The sequence below is a fragment of the Plecotus auritus genome (assembly GCF_963455305.1).
Source record: "Plecotus auritus genome assembly, chromosome: 8".
Lineage (NCBI taxonomy): Eukaryota > Metazoa > Chordata > Mammalia > Chiroptera > Vespertilionidae > Plecotus > Plecotus auritus.
In genome coordinates, this window is record NC_137782.1 from 62,933,339 (window position 1) to 62,955,111 (window position 21,773).

General features: G+C 43.6%; 2 protein-coding genes across 4 annotated transcripts in view; one reads left to right on the forward strand and one right to left on the reverse strand.

Moving 5' to 3' along the window:
* The window catches only part of CBFA2T2 (CBFA2/RUNX1 partner transcriptional co-repressor 2), a 183,968-nt gene extending 164,213 nt beyond the window's left edge, over positions 1 to 19,755 (reverse strand). For 2 of the 3 annotated variants that reach the window (XM_080685872.1, XM_080685873.1), the window contains exon 1: positions 19,543 to 19,755. In XM_080685872.1, coding sequence (XP_080541998.1) covers positions 19,543 to 19,576 — 34 coding nt within the window. In that variant the 5' untranslated portion in view covers positions 19,577 to 19,755. The remainder of the gene's footprint in view (positions 1 to 19,542) is intronic. The other variant, XM_080685874.1, reaches the window with a different exon arrangement.
* A 202-nt stretch (positions 19,756 to 19,957) lies between these two features.
* Positions 19,958 to 21,773, forward strand: part of SNTA1 (syntrophin alpha 1) — a 64,387-nt gene continuing 62,571 nt past the window's right edge. Inside the window, exon 1 of the mRNA XM_080683209.1 lies at positions 19,958 to 20,106. The gene's annotated coding sequence lies outside the window, so the exon portion shown is untranslated. The remainder of the gene's footprint in view (positions 20,107 to 21,773) is intronic.

The following is a 21,773-nucleotide window of genomic DNA, read 5'->3' on the forward strand; positions in this document are numbered from 1 at the left end:
TCTGTCCACTGAGCCAAACCGTCACGGCAGTTTTTACATTTTTGAAGGATTGAAGGGGAAAACACAAAAGAGGATACATGATAGACTATATGCATTCCAAAAAGCCTAAAATATTTACCCTTTACAGAAAAAGTTTGCCCACTCTAATTTATTCCATTATCAGGACCCGAAATTTATTTCCTTTATTCCATTTCTGCATAAGCACCAATCTGAGATCTACCCATCCTTCAAAATGCAACTGACAATTCAATGAAGCCTTTCTTGCTAATTTCAGTGAGATATGCTCTTTCTCTTAAATTTATCTCTATCTTCCTTAGGACACTGTATCCCTTTTTGGAAACAAGGAATAGTTTCCAAACCCAAAATTGAGACTCATGGTCTGACAAGACTACTGCATTAATCTAATTATTTTACTGCTTCCAGTCTTGCCCTTTCAAATCCATCTTCATGGGTCACCAAGTGCTCTACTTAGTACACAATCTTAAATATGTTATTCCCTCATTCTTTCTTTTGCTCTCATTAGCTAAGGAATAAAATCCAGCATAAAAACCTGGCCCCTGCCTGCTCCTCTAGTCTCAGCTCCTGCCATTCTTCACCTAGTACTTTATACTCCAATAACATAATACTTTTAGTCCCCTGCAAACCTGGTCCAGTCTTAACTTCCCCCATTCTCCAACTTGCCTTACATGCTTTGCTGGTAGAAGTACAAAAACTGATACCATCTCGAGAGTATTTTGGCAAAATCTATCAAAATTACATGATAGTACTCTTTGCCCCAGCGCTTTCACTTCTAGGAATTTATTCTACAGATTTATGAAGTGACATATTTTTACAAAATTATGCAACATTGTAACAGCACTAAATTGGCATGAAAATGTCCATCAGCAGTGGATTATAGAAAAAAATACTGTGCAACCATACTAGTGCAATGTAAAATGAAGAAGTTTTTATGTATGATATTATATGGCCTACAGGAATATATCTGAAAAGAGGACACAGAAGAAAGTGATAATGCTAGTTGCCTCCAAGGAGGGGAAGAGTGACTGGAGCACAGAGGTGAGGGAACCTGTTATTTTACCTTTTAAATGTTGAATTATGTAAATCCATTGTCAGCCCAAAATTAATTTTAAAAAATTTGTTGAAAGCAAGAAACAGATTTGGAGCAAGACAGGTATCATTTCTCTAAGAAGTCTTTTTTGAAACACAGCCACACATTCATGCCCACACATTAGGTCAAATGGCTATCTTGAGTGCTTCTTAACATGCTATTATCACTGCTTACCATTTAGACCTGAAATTCAATCAATCTGTCTCTCTCCACTACTGACTACATCGAAACTTCTCCAGGGCCTTAGACTCTCTTTATTTCCCTCAGCATCTGGGACTAAGGGCTCAAAAAATACTTGTAAAAGTAAATGAGTATTTGAAGTCAAGAATATCTTAGAAAAATCAATGATCTTGAGTCACTGTAATGATAATTTCTTATAGTCTACCTTCTAATATAATCAGCTGCTTGTCTGTCTTTCCAGGAGAATACAAATATTAGGCCCCTCATATAAATGATTTATTGAACTCAACTACCATAGTAAAGAAAGCTAAGGGACTGATATGGCAAATGAATTAAAATAATACTGCAAAAAAAAAAGGGGGGGGGCATTCACATAAAGATAATCAATAATTGATTTTAGGATTTCAAATCACTAATAATTATGGTTTTTATGGAAACTCTCCTCATTTACCACATCATTCCTCAGACTTCAACAGCCACTAAATCAGCATGTATTATTTAGAGACCTTAAGAAAACTCACAGCAAGCAAAGTGTTGATGCCCACAGCTGCAGCTAGGTGCTCAGGGGCTCTAGACATGTTTGGCATCCTAGCTCCTTCCTAAGAAATCCTCTGCCTCATTTACTGAAGGAATCTCTGCTTTACTATTTCCCAATACAACTGGTCCCAAAAGAATTAATTAAACCCAGTTCTCAAGGCTTTCATTAGAAGAGCAACTGACAAAGTGTTAGGACACAGAAGGAAATAAAAATTGGAACACCTTTGAGAACTGAGACTAAAGCTTACCCACCTTACCAGCCCCAAGGCACTTAGCACAGTCCCTGCATCTAACAGCATCACAATACAGTTGGTTAAAGGAATGATTTCACTTAGACTAGGCAGGGGATTTTTACTTTACCTGTATTGCTTAAGTTTTAAAAACATACAGGTTGTGAGGCAAAAGTACAGTTGTTCATATGAAAAATACAATAAATAATAATACAAAAATAATGTTTTGTGTACTCATAACAGTTGTTCATATGAAAAATACAATCTATATATATAAAAGGCTAAGTGACTGGCCGATCGGCTGGTAGGTATGATGCGCACTGACCACCAGGGGGCAGACGCTCAACACAGGAGCTGCCAAGCAACAGCAACTTTGCAGAGTGCCCTCTTGCACTCCAGGACCCCTCGGGGGATGTCAGACTGCCGGTTTCAGCCCGATCCCCGCAGGCCAGGCCAAGGACCCCACCTGCCGGAGAGACCCCGCTCACTTTGAAGACGCCCTTCAAGCCCCGGCGCCACCCCAGGTGCGGCCAGCCAGCATGTCCAACCCATCTCGCCCAGTCCTGCCCTGCTGGCCACCTTCTAATTAATTTCCTTTCCATGTGCATGAATCCGTGCACTGGGCCTCTAGTAAATAATAATACAAGAATGTTTCATGCACTCACAACTGTAAATCTACTTTTGCCCCACCCTGCATATAAATAAATTTAATCAAATGCTCTGCAGCAGAATGATTTGTAAGAACTGATAAAAACAGAAAATCATAGTATGACTATCATAATAAATGACTCACGAAAATATCATTAATATATGCTAAAATTAATGGATAAAAATTGGAGAAAAAAGATATTTATATGGGCTCAGCCTCCACCCACAAAATTCTTACTAATTAAAAAGTTAAAAATAGTAACCCTATAGTGGAGAAATCTGGCAAACATCACCTTAAACCAGCTATTTTCAACCTTTTTCATCTCACGACACATATAAACTACTAAAATTTTTCAGCACACCAAAAAATATATTTTTGGCCGATCTGACAAAAAATAGGTATAATTTTGATTCATTCACACTGGATGGCTACTGTTGTGTTGGCTGTTGTCATTTTTCCATTTGACAATCTATGGGAAAAAAGGTCAGTGCCCCTGGCTAAAGAGTCAGGTACTGTATGTTTTAAAAATTCTTGCAGCACACCAGTGTGCCTCTTGGGGCACACCAACTGAAAATAGCTGCATTAAACAAGTGATCAAGATTAACATCATCAGTACTGAACAAATGGACATTATGTGCCTCCTGATATGAAGCACTGAGAAAGAAACATCACTTTGTAATATTCCTTCCAAAGTGTATAATGTGAATCTACTCATAAAGAAGACAAATTCAAAAATTTTTTTCAAAAAAAAAAAAGAAGACAAATTCAAATTGAGGGGCATTCTACAAAATAAATGGCCTATACCATTTAAAAAAAGTTAAGGTTATGAAAGATAATACTGAAGTATATTCTCCCAAAGTGAAGAAGACTAGAGACAGGACAATTAAATACAATGTGTTCCTGGACTGGCTCCTAGACTAGAAAAAAATCTTTTCCTATAAAAAAATTATTGGGGGGGAAATAAGAGATCAACTGAAGGACTTGTATGCATGCATATAAGAGTAACCAATGGATGCAAAACATTGGGGGTGAGGGCATGTATGGGAGTGGGGTGGGGGGGGGGGGGCAATGGTAAGATATGTACACATATAATACCTTAATAAAAATTTGAGAAAAAAAAAATTATTGGGGAGAGGATCCAAGATGGCGGCATAGGTAAACACCTAAACTGCTGCCTCGCACAACAATTTCAAAACTACAACTAAAAGACAAAACGTCTATCACCCAGAACCACGGGAAAGCTGGCTGAGTGGAAGTTCTACAACTAGAAGGAAAGAGAAAACAGCCTTGAGAGGTGAACAAGCGCTGAAAAGCTGAGGTACAGGGGCGCGCGTATCAGGCTGGCAGCAGGCGACTGGGAGCACTGCTTTTTTCAACCTGAAGGGAGATAAGCTCCCGATTACTCCGAACTCCAATTTCTGGGGAGACGCGGGGGACCCAAACTCCTACAGGGAGAAGCTGGACTGTCTGCCATCAGGTCGGAAAGTGAGAGTGGCTTGCTTGCAGGAATAATTGTCTACTGTGCTGGGGCGCGAGACGCGGGGATGCGGTTGGAGACACAGAGCCAGTTAACTGGCAGCCATCGCTGTTTGCCACGCCCTAGCCTAGTGACGCCCTGAGACCCCGCCCCGCACAACCTACAAACCCACCCAAGCTCCAAGCAGCGGCTTTAGCATATGAATGGCCTGCCCTATCGCAGCTTAACCTAGCAAACTTGCAGCCCGGGTCAGACAGCTCCAAAACCTCCAAACTCCAAGCAAAGAGGAGAAAACTGTAGTTCTCTCTGTAGCTCCTGCTGGGTGGCCTCAGACAGTAGCTGACCTGCACCCCATTGGAGATCCAGAAGCCAGTGTACCTAGTGGTCAGTGTGAGACACCAGATTTCAACTCCTCACATCCATAAATGACACATTCAAGAGGCAGACTCAGTGAGCACCAAAGCCCCACTGAAACAAGCCCTGCACCATAAGCGTGTCTCCAGCGCAGCAGTTCTTCCATTATAGACACAGCGGGTCCTCAGAGCCAATTGGCCTGGAGGTCAATTCCTCCCAGTGTACCAACATCAATCAAGGCTTAACTACACCAAGACTTTGCACTCAGCCCACAAGGGGGTGTACCAAGAACGTCCTCCTCAGGTGATTGGGGAGGCTGAGCTACTGGCCCCTATAGGTCACCTACCACACAAAGATACTCCATCAACATAGGGAAGCAACCAAAATGCAGAGACAAAGAAACATGTCACGAATGAAAGAAATGGAGGAAAGCAAACTACTGGACGACATAGAGTTCAGAACCACATTTATAAGGTTACTCAAGAATCTTCTAAAAACCGCTGAGGAACTTAGTGAGACCTTTAAGGATCTTAATGAGAATGCCAAAAAAATGGAAAAGGACCAGTCAGAAATCAAGCATACACTGTCTGAAATAAAGAATATACAGAAATTCAACTGTAGATCAAAGGACCCCAAGAATCAAACCAAAGATCTGAAATATGAGGAAACAAAAAACACCCAACCAGAAAAACAGAAAGAAAAAAGAATCCAAAAATATGAAGATAGTGTAAGGAGCCTCTGGGAAAACTTTAAGCGTACCAACATCCAAATTTTTGGGGTGCCAGAAGAAGAAAGAGAGCAAAATATTGAAAACCTATTAGAAGAAATAATGACAGAAAACTTTCCTACCTGGTGAAAGAAATAGACTTACAAGTCCAGGAAGCACAGCGAACCCCAAACAAGAGGAATCCAAAGAGGACCACACCAAGACACATCATAATTAAAATGCCAAGGGCAAAAGACAAAGAGAGAATCTCGAAAGCAGCAAGAGAAAAACGGTTAGTTACCTACAAGGGAGTACCCATACGACTGTCAGCTGATTTCTCAACAGAAACTATGCAGGCCAGAAGGGAGTGGCAAGAAATATTCAAAGTGATGAACAGCAAGAACCTACAACCAAGATTACTCTACCCAGCAAAGCTATCATTGAGAATTGAAGGTCAGATAAAGAGCTTCACAGACAAGAAAAAGCTAAAGGAGTTCATCACCACAAAACCAGGATTACATGAAATGCTGAAGGGTATTCTTTAAGAAGAGGAAGAAGAAGAAAAAGGTAAAGATAAAAATTATGAACAACAAAATGACGTCAAATACATACCTACCAACAAGTAAATCTAAAAATCAAGTGAATAAAAAATCTGAAGAACAGAATGGACTGGTGAATATAATAGAATCAGGGACATAGAAAGGGAGTGGACTGACAATTTTCAGGAGGAAGGGGGTGTGAGGGGTGCGGGAAGAGATTGGACAAAAATCTTACACCTATGGATGAAGACAGTGGCGGGGGGTAAGGGGGTGGGGTGGGGTGGGGAATCAGGTGGTGGGGAGCTATGGGGAAAAAAAAAGAGGAACACCTGTAATAATCTGAACAATAAAGATTTATTAAAAATAAAAAAATAAAAAAATAAAAATTATTGGAACAAATGGCTAAACTTGAGTAAGGTTTAGATATTAGAAATATTGTATCAAAGCTGTATTTCCTAATTTTGATAAGTATATTTTAAGTACATAAGAGAATGTTCTAGTTTATTGGAAATAAACACTAAGTTATTTAGAGTAAAGAGGTAACACATCTGTAACTTACTCAACAATACTTAAAAAAATAATAATCCCAATATATAAAAACCCTGGGTCTGTAACAACCAGAGGCTCGACCAACTGGAAGTCAGTCCTGCAGACAGCGCTGGGTTGCTGTGGTGACCTAGCACTGATTGCTATGGCAGCAGGCGTGGTGACCCAGCACTGACTGCTGAGGGGGCTGTGAATCAGGCCTGAAGAGAGAAGCAGGGTCTGACCCATAGCCTCTGTGGCAGCTGTTGATCAGCACTTGCCTCTCTCTTTCTCTCCAGGCCTGGCCAGCAGCCGCGCCTCCATTTCTCTTCAGGCCTCCATCGGGGCTGCTGATCAGCCCAGCCTTTCTGATCAGGCCCTGTTGATAGGACCAGAGATGCTGACTGGCATAGAAACTGACCAGTCAGATCCAAATCTGGGTCACTGTGAGGAGCCAATGGCTGCCTAGGAGGTGGAGCTTTTGACGCTGACTGGCATAGAAACTGACCAATCAGAACCAAATCTGCGTCAACTGTGAGGAGCCAATGGCTGCCTAGGAGGCGGAGCTTTTGATGCTGCATAGAAACCGACCAATCAGAACCAAATTGGCTGGCAGAGGAGGGCAGTTGGAGGCGAGATCAGGACTGCAGGGGAGGGCAGTTGGGGGTGAGATCAGGCCGGCAGGGTAGGGCAGTTAGGGGTGATCAGGCAGGCAGAGGCAGTTAAGGGCGATCAGGCCAGCAGGGGAGGGAAGTTGGGGGCAACCAGGCCGGCAGGGGAGGGCAGTTGGAGGCAACCAGGCCGGCAGGGGAGGGCAGTTGGGGGCCATCAGGCCGGCAGAGGAGGGCAATTTGGGGTGAGATCAGGCCAGCAGGAAAGTTGGGGGTGAGATCAGGCTGGCAGGGGAGGGCAGTTGGGGGCAACCAGGCCAGCAGGGGAGGGCAGTTGGGGGCGATCGAGCCAGCAGGGAAGCAGTTAGGTGTTAATCAGGCCAGCAGGGGAGCAGTTAGGGGGTGATCAGGCTGGCAGGCAGAAGCGGTTAGAGGCAATCAGGCAGGCAGGCGAGCGGTTAGGAGCCAGCAGTCCCGGATTGTGAGGGGGATCAGGCCTAAACCGGCAGTCAGACATCCCCTGAGGGGTCCCAGATTGGAGAGGGAGCAGGCTGGGCTGAGGGAACCCCCCCGCCCAGTGCATGAATTTCGTGCACCAGGCCTCTAGTATCCTATATAATAAAAGGGTAATATGTAAATGGATATTTGCATATTACCCTAACGGCAGAATGACTGCTTGACCAGTCACTATGAGGCGAATTGACCACCTCTTGGTCCCTTCTCCCGGCCGGCAGGCTCCCATTACCCAAAGGCAAATGGGGAATCGGGGATGGGTGGCGGTGAGGGTGGGGGTGGGGCCGGCGAACGGGCGGAATGGCCAACCTTTTGGTCCCTCCCCCCGGCTGGCAGGCTCTAATCGCCTAATAGTGAACAGGGAACTGGGGGTGGGTGGCGGGTGGCCAGTCACCCCTGCCAGTCACCCCACACATAGAGGGTGACCTGTGGTGGGGGTGAGGCTGATGAGCAGGCAGGAACGGCTGACCTCTTGGTCCCTCCCTGCTGCCAGCAGGCTCTGATCATGGCGAATGGGGAACCAGGAGGAGGGGGTGGGTGGTGGGGGGCGGGGCCAGCTGCTGGCAGCCAGGGAAGATGGCCCTGATCACAGGCCAGGCCTAGGGACCATACCTGCGCACGAATTTCGTGCACCGGGCCTCTAGTACTTACATAAAGAGAAAAAGAATATAAAGCCCTGGCCAGGTAGCTCAGTTGGATACTCCTGATAAGCCAAGGTTGTGGGTTTGATCCCTGCTCATTGTACATACTAGAATCAACCAATGAAACAACAAATCAATGTTTCTCTTTCTCCCTCCCCCTCTTTCCCACTGTCTTTCTCTCTCTCTCATCAATCAATAAAAATTTTTAAGAATATATAAAATATAGTAAAATGTTGACATTTGGGAACTCAAGGAGAATGGCATACAGGAATTTTAACACTACTTTTGCAACTTTTTAAGTTTGAAATGTCAAAATACAAAGTTTAAAGAAAAAGAAAAAGGAGTATAAAAAGTATTTTTTATAATGCAGATCACAATCCTTGCATATATTTGTTTTCCTAAAGCAGCTTATGGTACTTGGTAATATATTTAAGAAGAGATAAGAGTATAGTTTAAACTACTTGGCCAGACCAACCCACCAAGGGAAGATTAAAGGAGAGCTTATGAGAACTAGAGCTGCTGAGCTCTAAGCAGCTCCTGACTGCTGGAGGAGAATGAATGCCAGAGGAACTTAGATATAGTCGCCTCTTCCCCTACTTCTCCATCACCACTCAGAACTTCCCTCTTCTAAACTATATCTACCTTTAATCTCAGCCATAAAGTGGACTTGCTTTCTGCCTGCATCCTCCTCTTAGCTCCACTTCTCTAGAGGAAAACAAAATGAATGACAATCACTTTCTTAATATTAAGAACAACAAAACAAAACAAAAAAACCTGACATATTTTTGGTGGAGGAAAATGTCTGTAATTATTTTAGCTTTTATTGAGAGGGTTGGGAGGAACAGGTAGTGTAAGGAGACAGTAAACTAGCTAAAAACTACTATGTAAATTAGAGGAAATGGCATGATTAGTGCAGCTCTAGGGATATAAGGTAAAAAATACATCTGTGCTGTTTGAAAGACTTCTCACGTGGCCCCCAAAAATTAAAAGCAGGCAGGATGATTGCATGGAGATGGCTAAGTTAACAAAAGGATAAAGGAAACATTTTAAGAGAGAAAAAGGTCAAAGTAGTGTGTCAAGGGAGCTGTGCAATGCCTGGTATTAACATTTCACTTGAGCTGCTGGAGAAGTCAGATTACATATTTGTCACCATCAACTAATTTACTTGAAAGATATAGCCAACTCCAAAGCTATAAATTCAGATCTGGGTTATTCTAAATTTTACTTTGATTTCTGCATTTAATTAAAGCAATACAAAATAGAGGGGTAGAATCAAATTTGAAGAGCCATAGAGTAAAAGGTTCACTGCATAGTCCATATACTATATTTGATGATCCATATTTGACAGTTCCTCACAACGCCTAGCAAAATTAGCATGGACATTTCCTAGGCTTTCGATGTTCATTGCCATCACCTATCTGCTTCACTGCTAAGATGAGTAAATACACAGGATGCATTGGTAAAGGCTCTGAAGAGTTTCTACCTTTTTTTTTTAAATTCATCTCTAAGACCAATTCAGGATACCCCTGAACAAGAACAAGACCTATAAATCACATCCCCATTCCTAGACTTCTTGTTGTTATTGTTAATCCTCACCTGAGGATACTTTCTCCATTGACTTTTAGAGAGAGTGGAAGGGAGGGGCAGAGACAGAGAGATAGATGTGAGACACATGATTGGTGGTTGCCTCCCGCCTGCAGGATCAAGCCTGCAACCGAGGCACACGCCCTCTACCAGAGGCCCTCCAGTCCGAAGGCCGACACTCAGCCAAACCAGCTAGGGCAGGACTTTTTTAAAAAGATTTTTAAGAAATCCTCACCAAGGATATTATTTCCATTGATTTTCAGACAGAGTGGAAGGGAGGGAGGGGGAAGAGAAAAGGGGATGAGGAAGGGAGAAGGGGGAAAGGAGAGGGAGAGGGGAGGGGGAGAGAGAGAAACATCTATGTGAGAAAGACACATAGATTGGTTGCCTCCTGCATGTGCCCTGACTGGCCAGGGATCAAACCTGCAACTGAGGTATGTGCCCCTGACAGGAAATCAAACCCATGACCCTTCAGTCTGAGGGCCACACTCCAACCACTGAACAAAGCTGGACAGGGCTTTTTAAATATTTTTTTATTGATTGTTAGAGAGGGAGAAGGGGAGAGAGAAACATCAATGTGAGAGCATAACATTGATTGGCTATCTCCTGCATGCCCCCTACCAGGATCAAGCCAGCAACCTGGGCATGTGCCCTGACCAAATCAACATTTTGGTGCATGAGACAATGCCCAACAGAGCCACACTGGCCAGGGCCACAGGACATCTATATATATAAAACTCTAATATGCAAATAGACCAAACAGCGGAACAACCAAACAACCGAACAACCGGTCACTATGACATGCACTGACCACTAGGGGGTGCGCACGGAACATGGCGGGTGTCAGCAGCAGGCAGCAGAGCACAGAACATGGTGGGCGTTGACCATGACAGGATGGTGGAGCAGGTGAGCTAGGGCACCAGACTAAGGCAGGGTGCCAGTCGCTGTCACTGGGGCAAGCCTCTGGTGGTTACTGAAAATTCTTTGCACCCGGTGCCAGAGCCGCTGCTTGCATCTGTTGTCAGCGCCCAGTGCTGGCCCCGATCGCTTGGCACCATCAGTGCGTGCGAGTGGCGGTGGTGGGAGCAGGGCTGCCAGCAGACAAGGGACCGGGGGCCACGGCAGGAGGGGCCAGGCGGGGGCGTGGAGGATGGGACGAGACCCACCCCTACGCCCACCACAGCCTCCTGGCCCACAGTTCCTTTCAAGGTGCACGAATTCATGCACTGGGCCCCTAGTATTTTAATAAGATGTTAGAGCCCAGCTGGTGTGGCTCAGTAGTTGAGCATCAACCCATGAACCAAGAGGTTGCTAGTTGGATTCCCTCAAGGCATATGCCCAGGTTGCAGGCTCAATCCCTGGTGGGGAGCATGAAGGAGGTAGCAGCTGATCGATGTTTCTCATCAATGTTTCTATCTTTCTATCCCTCTCCCTTCCTCTCTCTCTCAAAATATCAATAAAAACATCTTTTCTTGCCCTGGCTGGTTTGGCTCAATGGATAGAGCGTCAGCCTGCAGACTGAGGGTCCCAGGTTCGATTCTGGCCAAGGGCACATGCCTGGGTTGCGGGCTCAGGCCCTAGTGGGGGGCGTGCAGGAGGCAGCCAATCAATGATTCTCTCTCATCATTGATGTTTCTATCTCTCTCTCCCTCTTCCTTCTTCTCTAAAATCAATAAAATATATTTTTTAAAAAAAACACATATTTCTTAAAAAAAAAAAGATGTTAGGGAAAGTTGTCGAAGATGGAAAATCAAATATCTTCAGGGAGCTCTGGGATCCTCTTGAACATAGATCTAAAAACCTCTTGTTTAGTTAGTAAAAAGAAGGAACCATGTGATAGAGAGTTAAAAAAAAAAGTGGGTTCTGGACTCAGATCTCAATGTATAATGAATGAACTCAACACCAGGATTGAACTAAGTTTAAACAGTGCATCTGCTACTGATTAATTGTGTGACCATGGGCAATTTATTTAATTATCTGAGCTTTATTTCCTCATCTGTAAAACAGATATACTAACTTCCTCCCATGGTTGTTCTAAGAATTACATGAAATGACATATGTGAAAAGCACCCAGCAGAAAATCTAGCAAAGACTCGTTTTTAAAAAAATTCAACTGGACTTAAAAGCCAGATTCAGTTGACATATCTGCAATAGATTCAGTTCACAAGTTTAATTTATGGTGTCCCAGCCCCTATAATTCCAGATAGCCTCAAAGCCTTCAATGGGCCAGAGAGAGAAACCAGAGACAGAGGCAAAAAGCTACTTAACCAACTATAATAAAACCCAGAGACAAGCTCAGTCACATGTACTTACACTAGCTCATATTGCATTTGGGGCCAGTCAGTACAGTGCTAGTGAGACCCCTCTTGGTATTCTTACCAAAGCTTAAAAAATAACCAGGGGAAAGATTCTCCCTCGTTAACTTTCAAACTTTTAGGAATTTGAAGTAAATCTTTACAATTGAGTAATCGCTATCTGTAATATGAGGTTCAAAACAATACTCTAAAACTAAGGAATGAGGATAAAACTGGCAAGCGAGAAATCTTTCTTCCCCATCTTTTTCCTCCTATTTTTTCCTTAACCTGGAAGAGTATAAGCTTAGTGTATTAACTCATCTTTATCCTAGTGCTGCATTCATTCATTGTACTCATTTAAATGATCCTTCCTGCCTAGAAGTATTCATTAAATTCAAATAACTGATCATAAAGTCTAGATTTACATACCATACACAACAGGCTTAATCCTCAAGAACAAGCTTAAAGTGAGTCTCTCTGCTTATTTTTAGAATCTATTGCTATGTAGGAAAGCCAATCAGTTTCAAACCAGCATAAATGTATTCTAAAGTAAAAGACAGCTCTAGCTGGTTTAGGTCAGTGGATAGAGCATCAGCCTGTGGACTGAAGGGTCCTGGGTTCGATTCTAGTCAAGGGCACATGCCCAGGTTGCAGACTTGATCCCCAGTAGGGGATATGCAGGAGGCAGCCAATCAATGATTCTCTCTCATCATTGATGTTTCTCTCTCTCCTTTTTCCTTCCTCTCTGAAATCAGTAAAAACATATTTAAAATAATAATAATAAAGTAAAAGACAAAGACCAAAAAGCATTACAAGTGTCTAAAACATAATTCCATTTAGTAAGTCTCAATTCTCAAAATAAGCAAAGTCAAAAACCTTCAAAACATCATCAAAGGCAGAGGGAAGCGGGCAGGGAGAAGAGGATCCTAATATACGATGATTGGAGAAGTTTGACTTAGGGTGGTGGGTACAAGGTGCAATATACAGAGCTTGTAACATAGAAACGCACATCTGAAACCTATATATTCATGATGACCAATGTCACTCCAATTTAAGAAAAAATCTTTTTTAATTTTTTAAAAAACCCTCAAAGGATAACTTTGTTCCTAATAGGAAAGCTTATGCCCAATTCTACACAAGAACTCACTAAAATGTCAATTCTAAATTAATATGCAGTCAGCAGGTAATTAAGGAATTAAGGTTTTGTAACAATATTACTCAAAGCCTTCAGCTCATTTCACTCAACTCTACCACAGGGTAGATGTGGGAGGTGGGGGGTGAGGGTGGGATGTATAAGACATGAGGCAACAGATTCTGAATATCCTTCCTGAAAAGGGAAAAAACAGACAGGAAAAGTTCTGTAATGCAGTAATAAATAGATACCTATAAGCACTGTTTCCTCCACCTTATAAACACCGTATTTTTATAACTTAAGTGACCTTTCAAAATGTAGGAACTTCAAAAAAAAAATGAACAACAAAAAATAAAATGTAGGAACTTCACAGTGACACAGTACAGGAATGAGGACTGGATTTTCCCATTTACTAATTGCCCAACACATTTTATTTTATTTATTTATTTTTAGAGAAAGAGGTAGGGAAGAAGGGAGGGGCCCTGACTGGGGATTGAACCTGCAACCTAATTATGTGCCCTGACTGGGAATCAAACTAGCCACCTTTTTTATTTTTTTTGTGTGTGTGCATAGGACAATGCACCTGGCCAGGGGCAACACATTTTAAATAAGAGCTACCTTAATGTTAAGAGCTCAGGCTCTGTAGTCAGAAAGATCTAGATTTTAATCTAGGCTTGGTTATTTATTACCTCTATGACATCTGAATCAATTTCCTAATTTGTAAAATAAGGATTTATACCTAACTAAAAGAGTGAAGGATTAAAAGGCACAGTGAGACCCAAAATAAACATTTAATATTAGTCATAATTATCAGGCAGGAATTTTCCCCAACTATAGATTAAACAAACAACTGAGTCTCAAAGGTTGAATAACTTCCCAGTAGAACTAGGCCTCAAACCCAGTGTACCTCCAAATTCTTTTCCCATTATGCCAAACCACTTGTGTCGTGTGTATATATCTGCCTTTTTTGACAGGCTACTAACTGCAATTTAACTTGTCTTGATTGTATAGTCACAGATTATAATACTTTCATTCTTACTCCATTGTTTTGCTTTTTCTTTTCTTTTTTTCGTTGTTTTTCTTACCCAATAAGGGGGAGTTGGTGACTAAACACATCAATGTGACACAGTAGGTAAGGACCACAGGAGAGAATGAGACCCTGTCTCTCATTGTCAGTATGCTTATCTGGGATAGTTCCTCTCCTCTCCATCTGATTTGCTGCTTTAAGATGGGCTGAAACAAGTACCTTTAAAGTATGTGCAGAATAAAAGCAAGCTTTGAGTGAAAGTTTGAGGAGTTATCCTATTAACAAGGTATAGGTTTCAATTAGTTGTGATCCCACCAGGAAAGATAGCATACTCCAGTAAGGATAACTTACGGAGGTTTTAATAAGGTTACTATAAAGAAAGGTGTGGGCAGGCAGGATATAAGATATTCACAGGGACAGTTCTAATACCCTGGGACTAGAGCACCTCCAAACCCAAGGAACAAAGGAAATAGAACTTTCCAAACAAACCTAGGAGTGAGTCATGTGGAAAGAACCACCTTTAGTGAAACAGCAATCTTCAACCAAGGGACATAGCCAGCCAAAGACAAAACCCATAAAAATAAAGCAGGGTAATTAAATTCCACAACCTCAGATGGAAAGGAAGCCCACTGAAGTAATAGTCCAATAGTAATAGGTAAGTCAGCATCCCAGGGCAAAGAACAGGGTGGGAAAGGAAGGAGAGTGGATCTAAAAGAGCAAATGGAAGGCACCTAATTCAACCTCAGAGAGGCCTTTCTGGTGCACTTTCACATCTCTTTATCCTAATGGGTAAGTGCCAGGCAAGGAAAGAGTTAATGAACAGGACATTTCTCACCTTTTTTTTTTTTTTTTAATCCTCACCTGAGGCTATTTTTCCATTGATTTTTAGAGAGAGTGGAAGCGAGAGGACTAGAGAGAGAAACATCTATGTGAGAGAGACATTCGATTGATTGCCTCCTGCACATGCCCCGACCCTGATCGGGACCTAAGATTGAGCCTGCAAACGAGGTATGTGCCCTTAACCACTACCGAACCCAAGAGCCTTCAGTCCTCGGGCTGAAGCTCTATCCACTGAGCCAAATCGGCTAGGGCTCTCACCCCTTTTAAATAGTAATGCACAGGGCCTATCTACCATAAAATATTTGTAAGCATGTTTTTAACTAGTAAATATTGTCATTTATCATTCCATTCATAATTGTTCAGAATTCTTTGAAGGTCCAATGATTTATAGGACTTTCCCCATGCTTATGAACTTTCCCTTACCTTGCTAGGCAAAATAAAAATCACAAAAATGCAGATACTATCAGAACCCTCAAGGAACTTACATTTAGGAGGTTATATCCTATAATAAAAGCCCAGCGACCATAACAGCATAACGACCAGAACAACTGCTCGACCAGTCGCTATGAGGTGCATTGACCACCTTTTGGTTCCTCCCCTCCGACCCACAGGTTCCAATCGCCGGATGGCAAACAGGGAACTGGGGTGGATGGCAAGGGGGTGGGACTGGGGACTGGTAAGGGGAACCGGGTGGGTGGTGGCAGGGCAGGACTGGGGACTGGTGAGCAGGCGGAAGATAGCCAGGATCACAGGCTAGGCTTAGGGACCCTAACCGTTAACAATTTCATGCGCTGGGCCTCTAGTTCTTAGATAACTAAGAAGGTAGAATGAGGTAAGTGCCACCAGAGAGAAAAGAGCTGTGGTACTGTGAAAAGTTCTGGAACAGGCTCTCTAGCCATCTGGCCCCTGCCAGGCACAACTCCAGCCAGAATTCACTGTTATCTAACAAACTATAGACATTTCAATCAGGTTCCCTGCGTGTCCAGATCTGGAGTACTACTCATCAAGCCCCATCAGCCTCCAAATTTCCACTGTACCCTCAGCCAATAAGATTGACCCTTCCACCTCCTGGAAAAAGCCCTTCTGCTTCCTAAGGATGGTTCAAATGTCACCTCCTTACCTGAAACTTACTTAGGTCCTCAAGGAACAATTAGTTTACGCCTCCTCTGCAATCCCAAAAGCCTTTGCTTCAAGCACTTAAAGTACTTATTATCCATGTGTACCTGTGCAGGGTCCCCACTAGACTGTGAAATCTTTTTATTTTTAGATTTTTATTTATTGATTTGAGAGAGAGAAACATCTATTTGTTGCACTTATTTTTTTTAAATATATTTTTATTGATTTCAGAGGAAGGGAGAGGGAGCAAGAGAGAGGCAGAAACATCAATGATGAGAAAGAATCATCGATGGGGTACCCCCGGGCATGTGCACTGACCAGAATCTCCAGGTTCATAGGTTGATGCTCAACCACTGAGCAACACCAACCAGGTTGTTTTGTTCCACTTATTTATGCATTCATTGGTTGCTCCTTATATGTGCCCTTGGGATGATGCTCTAACCCACCAGTCGGCGACCAGACCACTGGTGGTCTGTGAGGTCCGAAAGGTTGGCGACATCTGCTCTAACCAACTGAGTTATCTGGCCAGGACTAGACTGTGAGATCTTTAAAGCAGCTTTGTATCCTCAGCCACTCACGGCACCCAAAATAGAATGTGTCAAACACAGTATAAGTACTTTACATGTATTACCAAAATACATTATATTAACATATACATATTATCAATTATCACAATAAAACTACAAATGAGTTTAGAATTCTCATCATCTCAATTTTATAGATGAGGAAAATAAAGTGCACAGAAAGGTTAAGTAACTAAAGTGCTCAAAGTCTCGAAGCTAATAAGAATTAGACTCCAAGATTTCAACCTAGCCACAACTCTAGAACTGAATATAAACAGGGTTGAGAAGGTCTCACTACAAGACCAATGGTCTCCATCACAGAGGGCATAGTTATTATTTACCCCCTGGGGGATATAAGGACAATATTGGAACCTCTAACCATATTTGTTTTAGCTCAGCCTTTTGTAAAATGTCTATTTTTGCACATTATAAAGTATACATAAATAAGCTCTGGGCAGTGTGGCTCAGTTGGTTGGAGCATCCCCCATATACCAAAAGGTCTTGTGTTTGATTCCCCATGAGGGCGCATAAATACCTGGGCTTCAGGTTCGACCCTGGTTGGGGCACATAATGGGAGTCAACCAATTCTGTCTCTCTCACATCAATGTTTCTCTCCCTTCCCTCCTCTCTAAAAAATCAATAAGACGTATCTTCATCCTCCCACCCGGCCTGTGTTGCTCAGTGGTTTAGCATTGCCCCATGCACCAAGAGGCCACCAGTTCGATTCCTGGTCAGGGCACATGCCTGGGTTTTGGGCTCAGTCCCTTGTAGGGAGTGTGCAGGAGGCAGCTGATTGATGTTTCTCTCTCAAACACCAAGGTTCCTATCTCTCTCCCTCTTCCTTCCTCTCTCTCTAAAATCAATAAAAATATATATATAAATTTAAAAAATAAACAAACAAAACATATCCTCGGGTGAGGATAAAAAAATGTACATAGTACAGAGTACAGTCAACACCATAATTGTAATTTAAAACAAGCATTCACTAATGTGTGTGTAATACTCAACCCTATTTACTGAGAGAACACTAAAAACATTTGAGGCCACTGCTCTAGATTACTTCCCCCAGGGACTCTGAGCTCCTACATTCTCTCTGCCCAGAACTTCAGTTAAAAACATTAGCCAAATGTTTAGACTATAGGTAAGCTTCTAGAGGCAAAAGTCTGCTCTTTCATTCATCTTTGAAGCCCTACAACAGCACAGGGCCTGGTGCTTAGCAGATGGTCAATGCTGAATCTAACTATATCATGAGAATCTCACTGAAAAAAATCCTCTCAATATTTTAATGTAATTTACTATATGCTTCCAGATTTAAAGAAAATATATACTAAGCACACTGCCTAGGAATATAGAATTTCCTTAGAAACACCAAAAAAATTTTAATAAATATTATGTCCTCATTAGTTACATAATAGAATCAAAAATTGTACTTTGGAGCATAATTTAAACTCAAAACTGCATGAAGAGATTTGGACATAAAAAATTTAAGTTCAGATTAAAGGTTCTTTCACTACAGAGACGTGGTGCACCTTTGTCAGACCTAAAGGTCACCTCTGTCTGCCTTTCTTTAGTTATAAGCTCCAAGAGGAAGGAATTAAACTATCAAAAGCTGCAACTGCAAACTTGACTATGAAGAGACGTCAGCTGGGGGCAACTACTTTGCATTTCTTCAATCCAGCATTGAATGGGTATCACACAAAGGAGAGGGGCTGTGTAAAGCCTCCTATTTAGGTGTTGAGGAAGATGGGCTTTGAGGCTACATTAGATTGCAGGGTTTCTTCTGTTCCTCAGTTTCATCCTCTGCAAAATGGGCATTTTCAAGTACTTAAATGAGAGAAAGCATGCAAAATGGACTTGTTTCCTCATTTACCATGTCTTCCCTCCACCCCCAACTACTAGTAAATTCAAAGTCCGAGTTTGATCTATCTAGTTTGCTGCTATATTCTCAGGGTCAAGAATGGTACTTTTTACTTAATAGATTATTTAATAAATATTAAATGAATGAAATGCAAAATGCCTGCTGCTCAAAAAAGGTTGGCGAGAAACAATTAAAATTTTATTGTATTAAGAGACCCCACCCCTAACCCAAGGATCTCATTAATTCCTGGAGGAACACTAGATAAATGCTGGAATGGGGGAATGGAGGTAAGAAAATCAACTGGATTGTAAAACAGGACTAAACAAAAACAAAGTAAAATCTTAAATATACAACCACAGCCCAATTCCGGGCTTTCTGGAGTAAGGTTCAGCAGGATGAGGTTTATTAGCAATCACAATGACAGTTTTCACGCTTGGGTTATGTGCCGAAGCACTCTATTGGCTTCACAGAACCCAACAACCGGGGTCGGATGGGGTAGTGGAGATGATCTTCACACCCCCGTTTTACAGATGGGAGAAGTGAGGCTCGTAGAGATCCAAGGTCGCAGCCTGTAACTCTAAGTGGGGGAGCCGGGATGTGAATCTCGGCAGTCCGACCCCTGAGCCTGCAGGCTACAGGCTCCTCAGAAGAACCATCTTCATCTCCTCCACCCTAGGCCCATGCCCCTCGAAATTAGGAGTGTGTCATATTCCCCCAGGAGCCGGACTTAGTGGCCCCAGTACCGGGAGAACAAAACAATCCTTGTCCGTGGGCAAGTCCGAGGGACGCCGGCCCAGCCTGGGCTTCGAGGCCGCGGTCCACACAGTTAAGCTCTCACCGTGAGCCCCGAGCCCTCCTGAAGGCGCTGGAAGTGCCCAGGCGGCCCCGGGAGCCCAGGAAGGCCCCGCCCGCCGCATGACCTTGGATCTGCCGCTCTGCTTCGGGCCTCAGTTTCCCCATCCTGGCCTCGCTCCAGGGGCCTCTCGGAGCTCGCGCCCGTGGAACCACAGGCCTCTCACACGCCCCCCTTCAGCCGCCCGCCTTTCCGTTCTACTTACGCTGGAAGGCGGCCGCTCCAGGGACACCCACCATCGCCAAAGGCCTCAGCTGCGAGCCTCCCGCCTCCACCCGCGGCCAGGGTCCTTCACAGACGCCGCCGCGGGACCTGTGGCCGCCAAGCTCGCCAACCCCAGCGCAGCCGCTTCACCCGCAGCTACCGCCGCCGTTAGGCCGCGCGCCGCCCCGCCCCCCCCGTTGGCTCCGCCCCGCCCACCGAGCACGCCCCCAACGCGCGCTCCCGCCCGCCAGACCCACGCACGCAGAAGCCCAGCCCAAAGATCAGCATCCATTAAACCCCGCCCCCTGACTTGCCCCGCCACTTCCGCGCGAACCTATCGCCCTATCCCGGAGCATCCTGCTTCTCAAACCCGCCCCTCCAGCGTCACTCGCGCTCGTCACACCCTAGGCTCCCTCTCAGGTACCTAGCTTCTCGAGGAGGCCCTAGCGTCGGCGAGGCCCGGGGACAGAGGCGGAGTCCAGGGGCGGAGCTTAGGGGGGGAGGAGACAGCGTCTCACCTGAGTTCTCCACATTAAGGCCTGGTCGCCTTTGAGCTTGTTACTGGGTAAGTCACTTCTTTTTGGTCTACTGTGTTCCAAAAGTGCAAAATGTCATCGTCATTATATTAATATCGTTTAGTTTCATTATTATCATTGTTCAGGTCCTGTTTTTATACATTCCATCAGGTTAATTCTCACAATAAAGGAAAGAGGTATTATTTTTCATTTTCTGCACAAATGGGAAGGGCTTTCCCATCAGCCAGCTTGTGCACTGCTACTTTGAGCTACTGTGAACTATTCTGCTTCCAAGGACTCAAAAATAGGAACTAAAATTAAAACAAAAGGTTAAAAATGCCAAACTCCTCTATGTACAATGACCAAGTGTTTTTACAAACAAAAAATTGGGATAAAATATGTGCAACAACCCAGCTGGCATGGCTCAGAGGTTAAGCATCGACCTATGAACCAGGAGGTCATAGTTTGATTCCCAGTCAGGGCACATGCCCGGGTTGCAGGCTCAATCCCCAGTGGGGCGCGTGCAGGAGGCAGCCCATCAATGATTCTCTCTTATCATTGATGTTTCTTCCTCTCTCTTCCTCTCCCTCCCTCTCTGAAATCAATAATTTAAAAAAAGACATGGTAGTAGTAATAGCAAAAAATGTCCATTCTTCCAGTTGTCCAAAACTTCCCCCATCCCTCCATTCACTGCCAGTATTCTTTGGTTACCTAAGGGGGTCTGAGACACTAACATTTAAGAGTAAGAGACAGACCCTGGCCAGATTGGCTCAGTGGTTAGAGCATTGGCCTTTGGACTGAAGGGTCCCCGGTTCGATTCCCGTCAAGGGCACATGCCCGGGTTGTGGGCGCTCCATCGCCAGTATGGTGTGTGCAGGAGGTAGCCGATCAATGATTCTCTCTTACACTGATGTCTCTCTCTCTCTCTCTCTCTCTCTCTCTCTCTCTCTCTCGTCTCTCTCTCTCGCTCTCCCCCTTTATCTCTGAAATCAACAAAAAATAAAAATTTAAAAAAACAGAGCAAGAGACAGGGTGCGCTAGCCGGTTTGGCTCAGTGGATAGAGTGTGTTGGCCCTTGGACTTAAGGGACCCAGATTTGATTCCAGTTAAGGGTATGTACCTCAGTTGCAGGCTAGATTCCCGCCTTGGTCCAGGTGCATGCAGAAGGCAGCTATCAATGTGTCTCTCTCACATCCATGTTTCTCTCTGTGTGTCTCTCCCCCTCCCTTCCACTTTCTCTAAAAAAAAAAAAAAAATCAATGGAAAAATATCCTTAGGTGAGGATTAACAACAAAAAAATAGAGTCAGAGACAGGGCTGGGTGCCTTGCAAACTCAATTTGACTTCAGTTTTGCAATTGTTCCATTTTCCAGCTAAAGACACTGAGATCATACTGATAATGATCATACTGAGACTCAGAGACTTACCATAAAGTTTGCCTGTGTCAGAAGTTTAGTCCCAGGTGACAAAATTGAATTCTGACATTGTTTTCACAACCTTGTAAAGGAATTATAGTCTCCATAGACCTACGGAAATTGCTCAGAGCCCTGGCTGTTTCTTGTCCAAACCAAGTAATTGTTTTTCTTCAGTAACAAAGAGGATAAAGATGAGTGGCAGGGAGAAGTGCATGCTGCCTGCCATCTGCCTGGCCATGCCCCTTCTGCTAATGAATGATAAACACAAGGCCCAGCCAGTTGAGTGTCAGTGGGGGAAAGCTA